Here is an 11,734-nt window from a genome sequence, read left to right on the forward strand (position 1 = left end):
TGACCAATACCTGTATAAATATCTGTTGTAATATGTTTTGTGAAATATACAAAAATTAATTTTCTGTCAAACTTGACATAGCAAGTCTTTAATGTTAAAGATTAACCTAGAAGTTGAACTAATATTATGATTATCTTTAGTAACTAATTCCACCACATGAAGATTATCAAGTTTCACTAGCACTTGTTTGACTTCCTTCTCCTATGCCAGTTGCAAACCCAACAGCAAACCCCAAGGATCATTTGTGCATGAGATTATGCCCCAAGCAAGCTTCACAATGAAAGCATCATTGAATTTAGATAAAGCTCTCATGCTCAATCCACCACAATCTTACGAGTGGCACACATCACTTTGTTTAACTAGCAGATCCCATTTTTCTTCTTATTCCACCCCAAACGAAACTCTATAATACTTCTTAATAGCAATGTGAATAGAAACAGGTAAGAATGTATTTTGCAAAGGTAAAAACCAACAAGTTGTTGAGGCAGTGGGTGTAGAATAGGCTTTGAGGCGTGATGAATCACTATCTTTAAGGTATTAATTGCCCCCACTAGATTGCTGCAAGGTTATGGCAATATACCTCCAGGATACAACAAAGCACAAATCTGAGACAAGAACTCTGAAGATTTCCCTTAAGAACTCTTTTATATGAACTGAATTTAGAGAGATTAGAAGAAAAGAAGAAGAAGTAGAAGTAGTATATATCTGAATTGAAAAAACTCATCCATATTTATAATGAAAGAAAAGTCATGGCACCTTTACTAGATAGACACATCTGTCTATCTCCAATAGATACAACTGTTTATGTAATAGACATGTCTGTTTATTAAAAGATACCTATACAAATAGTTGTGACTATTTGTATAGAATAGACATGTCTGTTTATTAACAGATACCTATACAAACATTGTATTTGTTTGTATAGAATTGATATGTCTGTCTATTAACAGACACATCTATTTGTTAAGTGCCATAATAGAATAATATATATTGAATTATATATATATAATTCTATACATATTTCACTCTTGCCATTCCTTCACTTTCTTATATTTTAACAATATAGAAATTCTTTCTCTCTATACTATCTAACATACAAGCTATTTATAACAATCCCCCACTTAGCTTGTATTGTTAGATCCCATTGTTTCATGCATAATGAAAAGTATCTTTCGATTTAAACTTTTCCTTAGTGTAAGTATTTCAAAGTTCTAAAGAAATCATGGTGGCCTTAGCTTAAACCTAGATTCCTATTAAATAGAACCGGAAATACTACACACATGAATCAATTAGTTCAACTTAAAAAGTTCACCAAAATTTTAGCATGAATATGGCCTTGTGCTACCTCCTATTTTCATGAACATTTACAAAAGTTATTCTCACTTTTGTTGAAGCGGCACCACTTCCTATGTTCATATAGGTGAAGTTTCCTTTGTAATAATTTTAAACTTCATTAAGAGTATAAACACTCATCCTCATTCCATTAACTTAGTACATTAAGTACTTTAATTACACTATTTACTAATGACTTGTTGTTACCCTTTAAACTTTATTTAGTAATAATACTATAAAGTAGGGTTCCCATCATTAGTAAATTTAATGGAATATTCTAAATCCTAATCAGCACATGTGCTTATGATCATAACTCTCGAGAGCCCTTTTATTAAAGGATTTGCTAGATTATTATAGGATTTAACATAACCATGGTAATAATACCATTAGAGACTAATTGTCTTACATTTTCATGTCTTAAGCTTATATATATATACTTTCAATTGTATATTTTACTATAAGCTTTAACCATCATGATTTGACTATCACTATATAAAGAAATAGATAGCATAGGTTGTGGCCACAACTTAATATCCGATAACAAGTTTCTCAGCCATTCTACTTCTTTACCTACATTAGCCAAAGTTATAAATTCGGATTCTACCGTAGAATAAGTTATACAAGTTTGTTTCTTTGATGCCCAAGAAACAAAACCTCCACCTAAAGTGGACACCCAACCAAAAGTTGACTTATTATCCTTGGTAATACATATCCAATTGGTATTTAATTCATAGTCTAGGTTTGTACCTTATTTGCAGAAATAAATTGCTCCATAACTTGTTTAAAATGAGAGTATCCAACAATAAAGAACCAAGCTAAACTTGCACACACACACAAATGCATACTCATTTGTTCTTTTGTCACTTCTTACAAATGACTTGTAAGGCTCTTATTTTTACTACTCAAAATGTACCAACCTTTTGGCCAATTAGTTCATCTCTTCATGCCTGTAACTATTTAGAAGAATTGCATCTTTTCATTTAGTTACATCTTTTGGCCAAGGGACATAACTCTTTGCATAGATACAATTCTTTATATGGTTTTTATACAATTGAAAACTTATCACAGAATAATCTATAGTTTATAATTCCTTTTTTAAATATCCAAAAACCCTTGAAATTTCTTTTCAATATTCCACACTAGGATTATTAGTATATCTTGACAATTTATACATTGCAAAAGCAATATCAGGAGTAGTGCAATGCATAACATACATTAAGCTACCAATAGCACTAGCACACTCAATTTGAATAATTATTCTACCAAAATTTCCAGTCAATTTGTAATAAATATCATATGGAGTATTTACTTCCCTCAATATAATGAAATTGAAAAAGAGTAAAACCCCCACTATGTTATAGCTGGGTAGTTTTAGGCAGATCCCTCAAGGATAATAACCAAAATATAAATCTAGACAGCAATTTTAAAATTCTCCCAAGAATAAATTAAAGAATAATAATGTTGATTATCGGTAAAAATGAAGAGAAGAGACAAAAAAGAAAAGTTAATAGATTTTTGTTCCAAACTACTATTTATAAAGCATTTGCATCTCTTCAAACATATACAATAGTTCACTTTGTATCTATTAGAATAATTGCATCTGTTCACTTACACCTTTTAGAATAAATACAATCGTTTGCTTTGTATCTCTTAGAACAATTACATCTGTTCACTTATACCTTTTACAACAGATACAACCGTTCACTTTGTATCTCTTAGAACAATTACATCTGTTCACTTATGCCTTTTAGAACATATACAACCGTTCATTTATACCTCTTAGAACAGATACAACCATTCATTTATACCTCTTAGAACAGATACAACCATTCACTTTGTATCTCTTAGCATAATTATATTTATTCACTTATACCTCTTAGAACATATACAACTGTTCACTTATACCTCTTAGAACAGATACAACTGTTCACTTATACATCTTAGAATAGATACAACTATTCACTTATACCTCTTAGAACAGATACACCTATTCACTTTGTATCTTTTAGAACAATTATATTTGTTCATTTACACCTTTTAAAACAAATATAGCTATCGGTAATGAATAGTTCATTTTGATGCATTTTTAATGAACATACATAACTCTTTTAAAATGAGATAAATTTTATTATCACTAATATTTTTAACAATATCCCCACCTAGTTAGTGATAGACACAATTAATATGAATTAGGATTTATGCATATAAAAGTGTTTTTCGACTTATGCACATAAATCTTATTACCTTCTTTATCACATTCACCATGAGCTTTAGCATCATAATATAACCTTATATTTCTTCAGACATATTATCAAGTATTTAGAATTCAAAATATTTCATAATGAGAAATTTATCCATACCTTTTTTTTTCTGTATTATATTCGAATTCTAACGAATTCCAAATTTCTTTTGGAGACTTGACAGAGGTAAACAAATCTTATAGCCTATCTGATGAGTTGTTGAGAATATGACCTCTGCATGGCAATTCATCTTCTTTTCCTGATCTGCTTTTACCTTCTCAGTGAACATAATTTGTTCCTTAAAATGATCAAGTTTCATGAACTCTTGATTCATCACTGAAACAGCCTTAGACTCTATTGCGATTAATACCTTAAAATTGTTGAGGCAGTGGGTGTAGAATAGGCTTTGAGGCGTGATGAATCACTATCTTTAAGGTATTAATTGCCCCCACTAGATTGCTGCAAGGTTATGGCAATATACCTCCAGGATACAACAAAGCCTGAAATCTGCAGACAGCAACTCCTGAAGATTTCCCTTAAGAACTCTTTATATGAACTGAATTTAGAGAGATTAGAAGAAAAGAAGAAGAAGTAGAAGTAGTATATATCTGAATTGAAAAAACTCATCCATATTTATAATGAAAGAAAAGTCATGGCACCTTTACTAGATAGACACATCTGTCTATCTCCAATAGATACAACTGTTTATGTAATAGACATGTCTGTTTATTAAAAGATACCTATACAAATAGTTGTGACTATTTGTATAGAATAGACATGTCTGTTTATTAACAGATACCTATACAAACAGTTGTGACTGTTTGTATAGAATTGATATGTCTGTCTATTAACAGACACATCTATTTGTTAAGTGCTATAATAGAATAATATATATTGAATTATATATATATAATTCTATACATATTTCACTCTTGCCATTCCTTCACTTTCTTATATTTTAACAATATAGAAATTCTTTCTCTCTATACTATCTAACATACAAGCTATTTATAACACAAGTTATAGCAAAGATCACACTGCGAGCAACCCTTCAAGTTAGATGAGCATCATTCAGAATGTTCTGGATCACCCAAGCATCAATAACCATTAGACTAAAAAAGGATCACCAAAGCATCAATACAATCACCCAAGCATCAATGCTACCATCTCACAATTTCCCCTCGGTATTAAAAACTAGACTGCCTAGACAATCCTCTCTATAAACAAGCTCAAAATTTTGTATTATGGGTTTGTGTTATGGGAACTAAGGGTGAAACTCTTTTTAGGAGTCCATAAATTACGTCCATATTTTTGAAACACATATGAATTTCAAATATCTCCCATAATGGATTGCAAAGCAGTTGATAGATAAGTTTGAAATCTTTGATTATCCATTGGAAAAACTACATCATCCACACATTGAAATGCAACCTTACCATCGAAGAAGGATCCTACAAAATTATGGGATGCCCTATACACTTTTCCAAACTACGTAAGTTTGTTTTTTTTTTTTTTTTTTCCGTATAATTGGCTTCAACTGATGTTCAAACTCTAATCTTTACAGCCTTGAAGACGATTCCAATACTACTGAGTTAAAGCTCATTGATAAAACACATAAGAATCAATTTATATACTACTTAATAATATAATATTCTATTTACATTCGAAAAATGTATTTAAACAACAATCATAATATTTAAAAATGATATAATCTTTTTCAATAAAACCTAAATAATCTTAAATTTATTACTACTTCCTAATATAAATTATTTTTATTCAATATTCATGTTGAAAATAAAATTAATATTTATAATTTTCTAAAAAATTATCTATAATCACAATATTAATTTATAAACTTCTAAAGTAGAAAATAATATTTTTAACCTAAAAAATTCTTATAAACTCCGGTTAATAAATATATTCTTAAATATACATATATAAATAATATTATAATTATTATAATCACACAAGTAATTTTTATATTTTATATTTTCATAATTTTTAATGAGTATGATAAGTTTTTCACAATTTTCTTTTTTAATGACTTATCAATCTTAATATTTATTACTGAATTAAAGCTAACTGATATTGATAATATAGCATTATTAATTATTTAAAACTAAATATATTAAAAGACATAAAATTTAAATGGATACTCACACAATATATAATTTTCAAGGAAAATAAATTATTATATTTCAAAATTTTATTTTACAATTTTATTGTAAATGTGAAAAAAAAAATTCTAGCAATAATAAAATAATAAATATGAAAACATTTTAAATATATATTGCACTAATCAAATTATAATATTAATTATTATAAAATTTTAATATTTTTAATTAATTAAATTAATATATAATTATTTTACATATAAATAAAATAATTACATTTTACATTTAAAAGAATTTACGAACTAACAAAAATATCTCTATAAATATTAATCAACATCAATAACATAAATTAATACTTGAATTCCATTATAAATCCTATTCTTAAAAGAATTCCTTCTGTGTATAAACTTTTATTATAATTTTTAATTAAGAATAATAAACAATCCAACTTACATGAAATTTTATCTCATTAATTATCTTTTATAGTAAATTGTAATATTATTAAATTCTTAAGCTTTATAATATTAAAGTAATAACTAGGTGTATAAGAGAAAAAAATCGTTGAATGGTTAATACTAAATATGTGACATCATTATCTTGGATAATATAAAAAATGGAGTTACTAATTTTCGTCCTAATTGTGTAAGTAATTAATAAAAATTCATGCATAATCTGTTAATACTTATTATATAATTTTAAATCATATATGTATTACTGTAATTTTAAAAGAATTTTAGTTAGTAATTAACAGATAATTTACTAATTAAGTTGCAATTAAATTTTACCTATCACCTACTTATAGTTGGTAAAATTATCGGCCACTTTATTAGTCAATAAAATTATTGATCAATATATTAATACGTAAGGTGGAGATATGATTGATATTATCATGGGCAGATCCTAAGATATGAGAGATTTAATACTTAGTAATTATCAATATCGTAGAGCAGTCGATAATTACTAATTACTATAATTTAACCAGTAATTATCAATAAAAAAAATAATTAATTTTTTATATAAATTTTTATTTTAAATAATATAATGTCATAATAAAATAAGAAAAAATAATACCAATTACATTAATTAGTCAAGGTTTTATTAATTATTAAAAAAAATAAATTACTATCTAAATAAATGATAACTAATTTTTTTTATATAAATTTTTATTTTAAATAAAATAATTTTATTATAAATTATTTGATATACATGCAGCCTAGATCAGTAAATTTAAAAAATAATTAATTAATTAATATTAATAAAAAGAAAGTATTTATAAGTTTTTTTTATTAAATAACAAATCTCGATAATTCTTATTGATTAATATTTTTATATTAATTTTATTTAAAATTAAAAAATAATAAATTTAATTTATAAAATACGTATTAATAGTAAACCTTATTTGATGTTAAAAAATTCTATCCCAATTTAAATTTAGTAAGTGTTGTTTGATTTTATTCTTTTATTTTTTTATTTGATTTTAATTTAATTTTAATCAAGACCCATAATACCTTATAAGGAGTTTTTCTTTATTAAAATTTTTACTATTATTTTTCTCAAGCAATCGTTTATTTTTTGGTCCTTTCCAAAAAGAATGTTATCTTATATCCTTAAGATTTGGATTCTTTTATTTAATATATATATATATATATATATATATATATATATATATATATATAATTCATTAACACTAACATTTTTATTAAACTATAATTATTTTTTCATTCATAATGTATATTTTAAAATTTTAATAATTTTCTAATATATTTCAATTTTATTTTGTATAAAATAAAATATACAAAAATTAATAAATATTATTATAAAAGCACATATATTCTATTTAATTAAATATTTATATAAACAGATTCAAATAATGATAAGAGCCAGCATTCATTGATTTTAATTAAAAAACTGAATCGAATCTCGATTTTTTCAGTTTAGTTTTTTAGTACATCAGTTCGATTTCGATTGAATCTAAACCGGCGGTTCTTGAACCGTGGCCACCCCTATGAACAACCGAACCTATATATGATAAATGCTACGTCGTTTTGCCCATATACATGCATTGCCCTTGCCCTTCACTACTCATTATTCTTTTCAGAGACAATCCCTCCCCTACTGCTCAATTCTTTTCTCGCCTATCTCAGATCAAATCTACCTCGTCCCTCTCTCCCTGGCTCTCACCTCAGTCACATATCTCCCTCCTTCGTTCCTCGACGCCATCGCATACTCATCTTTCGTTGCTTGACGCCCATTGCATGCCATTGCACATCCATCCTTTAATCCCTCTCATCATTCAAATCAGAGAGTTATGGAAAGTTAAATATTACTCAGGCTACATCTTCAGTCCGTGTTTCTCGTTATTCTTCTTCTTCTACTGTCATATGGGTTTGCTCGATTCGTTTGATTGTTGGGTTTGTTCGATTTGTTTGATTGTTAGATTTCGACATCTTGGTTTTTTTGGATTCGTTTGATTGTTAGATTTCTTTTTTTTTTTCGTTAACAAGTCTTTATAATCTAAAGTTCCTATTGAAAGTATATTGTTCTTCTTTACGTGCATTTGCATATCCATTATCCCTTTATCAACCATCAATTGTTAGAACATTTTTTTGATGATTATGTAATTGTTGAAATGGGTTTGTTAAAATTTGATGCTGATATTTTCATTTAAATATTGAGTTCCTTTTTTTTTTTTGAATTGAATGTTGAATGGGAGATGGATTTTGAACTCTGTAAAAGAGGGAAGGAAAGAGATGAAATCTATCAGAGGAACCGATCGGTTAAAACCAAATTAAACCAAACTGATTTTTTTCAATTTGATTCAGTTCAATTTACTACTTTGAATCGATTCAGCTTTTTTGATTCTTTAAAAATGTAATTCAGTGTTTCAATTTGGTTCAAGACCAAACCGATCAATTGTACACACTCAGACAACGAATACCAATTACGTAAAATTCAAATCTCCCACAAGTATTAAATTTCAAACTTAAATCCATCCCAAATACAATCATATACAATCCAACTCTAATAAAAACTCATCTTATTAGAGTTGATCAGATCACGTATCCACAAAATCATAACTCATTGCCATCCCCACTGACGGTCGCAGTTTTGTGGTACAGATTAGCTGTTGCCTAGTGTTTCGTGCGTGTGTGTGTGTGTGTATGTGTGTGTGTATATATATATATATTACAATTTGGCTCACATGCAGCACAGTGCTTGAAAGACTGGTTACCTTAAATAAAAGGAACTTTGGAAACACAAGATATCAAAGGAAACTTTATTCACCTAGCACAGCAGATGCAAATAAGATAATTGAATGAAGTTTTACTCAACATCTTATCACCAGAAAATTCATTTTACGTCATCATTTCAATTAATTAAAATTTACTAAAATGGCTATCAATAGGAGCTCAACAAGTTCCACACAAAATTGCTTAACAATATCATAGTTTGCAATTGAAAACCCACATCCCAACCCAACCCAACCCCAGCAAGGAGAAAAATGACCAAAACCTAGGGAGAAATGCTATTCCTCATGGCCTAATCAGTGGTCACTAGGCATGCTCTTGATGATATCAGAATCACCTAAAAAACAAATCAATAGAACCACAATCAGAACAACTATCAAGATGACATCCAAAATACAAAATGGGAAAATAACAGCCTTCCCAAGTACCTGGATCAATAATGCTGAGGCAGCACACTCTGAAATATTTGCCACAAGCAGTACCCAAGTCTACATTGTCTGAAATAATAATAACAAAAACAAAAATTATCACATTGACCAGAGATGACGTCAACCCTTCCCAAGTAAAAAGAAGTATTAGTAGTAAAAGTGATAGCTGTTGTAGTGGTGGTAAGAAGAAGAAGAAAAAGAAAGAAATAAGAGCAATCAAACACACACCTCCAAGTCAACTTAAAGCAAAACTTGAAAATATAGTTGATATGACCACATAATCTGCATAGCCACTTGGATGCAACAAGTTTGAAGGTTATGGTTGCATTCAGTCTATCCCTACAAGGCTATAATGTTCAACAGACACCAAGACCTAACCACGACCTTAAGATGGAAGCTGCTTCAAATTCACAACCATTTGCAGTGTCATGAGATGTGTGCCACAGAAATGGTTAACATGCCAACTTGTGCATGAGAAGTGCATAAATTTTGACAGAAACTATGACAGAATGCACAAGAAAAATATAGCAAATTTTATAAAATTCAGAAAACCAACCTACATAAATTTTACAACCTGTGATTATGAAAACCAATGAAGTTCGATATCATCATGCATCAAATCAAGTGCATGCTACACATTACTGTCTTTAGACATATCCACTTCTTGAAGCATCCAAGATAAAAATAGCTTTGATAACTACTTATCTAAGGGTGCACAAAGCAGGGAGAGTAGGATCCAAAGAAAAACAGAAGCCTTGTGAACAAAATATGTAGGATACGAAAGAGTGCAATAAGAAAAGCCTAGAGAGAACCCCCAAAAAGAGTTTAATATTACACAGCTATGACTCAAAAAGCTTCCATGGTTATTAGGAAGGCAATCTTTTAAGGGCTGCGCACAACATAAAAATGGGCATTAAACATAAGAAACATGGGGATTAAGCCAATACTACTTACTGCCATTGTAGTGGTGAACTCCAACTTTTGCCAACATTGCATAGTACTCTATCTCAGACTTCCTAAGGGGAGGACAGTTGTTAGCAATGATGACCAGCTTCCCTGTAAAAATCAGCATGGATATTTAATTGATGGGATGTTAAAAAGTTGACGTAGTCTGGATCATAAAACTAGAACAGCTCATATTACACGCAGAAAATGTTTTCACATTATAACAATTATAATTATAAAAGAGTCAACGAACCTAACTTCACCTATAAGGGTTTTACTTTTGAAGACTAGCAACAAATTCATTTCCTCTAAATCTATATCCTCAAGCACGATAGAAAAAATGAAAATGATATTCTATGAGACTGCAGATATAGTTGTCTCTAACATGAACATGTTTTTCTTTCTCACTAAGAATAATTACAAACAAGATAACGAATTCAAAGCAATCAGATTAAAATCTTGCATAGGCTTAGCTTATATAGAAAGAAATACAAAGCAATCATAAAAACAATGGAAAACACCTATTGCACATAAACAGAAAGAAACATTCTACGTTCTTCAAGTGAAGAATAACAAAGAATAGCATACAGAAAAAAGGATATCTAGAATCAAAAACTAAGAAAAAATCCAACTAATAAACCAGTTAACAATTGATGCCCATTTCACAAATAGAGACAGACAATCAATACCCAGATGTCAGATCAACACAGAAAATAGAGTATAATGCCCATAGAAGGAAAATAGAAATTTTACCTTTAGAGTTCCTGAGAGATTTGAGTACAGTCTTGTAACCCAAAGTGTATCTCCCACTCTTCATAACCAAAGCCAGCCTGTTGTTGATACTCTCATGAGTCTTCTTCTGCAATGCATCAGACAGAGCATTAACAAATTAAATTTTAATCTTCCATTTCTGAATTCGATTTCAAGTAAATCAATAACTTGAAAATCAAGACGGAGAGAGAGAGAGACTTACGGTCTTCTTGGCGGCCACCATGATCGCTGTTGGGTGCTTTCACGAGAGAATCCAGAGGAGACAAACGTTCAATCGCTACAGAAAAGAAACCCTAATTTCATCAAAAGATGGAATTTATAGAGGCCAGCCCCCAAGCTAGGGTTTATCCGTGTTTGTGTTTGGTTATAGGAGTATTGTACACCTATGTCGGATAGAAATTATCCCTAAAGAATTTATACATATTCCCATTCTGGATTAGGATACAATGTTAAACGCAAATTCTACAAGGCATGTTTGGTTATCCAAAATACAATTTTTTTTGTTAAGAGATAAAATGAACATTAGAAAAAAAAAATCATTATAAAGGGTTTTTTTGGCCAACTTGTGAGCACTATAATTTTTTCTTTTAGTTTAAATAAAAAATAAATTAAAAAATTATAGCTGTATTTTAATATTTAAAAAAATAATTTTTTTA

General features: G+C 28.8%; 1 protein-coding gene across 1 annotated transcript; it reads right to left on the reverse strand.

Annotated features, from left to right (window-relative positions):
- Nucleotides 1–8,949: 8,949 nt before the first annotated feature.
- On the reverse strand, nt 8,950–11,423 carry LOC110645163 (60S ribosomal protein L30). The gene is made up of 5 exons (XM_021798214.2): nt 11,281–11,423; nt 11,061–11,166; nt 10,317–10,418; nt 9,363–9,431; nt 8,950–9,271 (listed from the first exon to the last, which is right to left on the reverse strand). Exons 1-5 carry the CDS (start codon nt 11,299–11,301, stop codon nt 9,231–9,233), a joined length of 339 nt encoding a protein of 112 aa, XP_021653906.1. The 5' UTR covers nt 11,302–11,423; the 3' UTR covers nt 8,950–9,230.
- Nucleotides 11,424–11,734: the final 311 nt, after the last annotated feature.

The sequence above is a fragment of the Hevea brasiliensis genome, chromosome 1 (genome assembly GCF_030052815.1).
Source record: "Hevea brasiliensis isolate MT/VB/25A 57/8 chromosome 1, ASM3005281v1, whole genome shotgun sequence".
Lineage (NCBI taxonomy): Eukaryota > Viridiplantae > Streptophyta > Magnoliopsida > Malpighiales > Euphorbiaceae > Hevea > Hevea brasiliensis.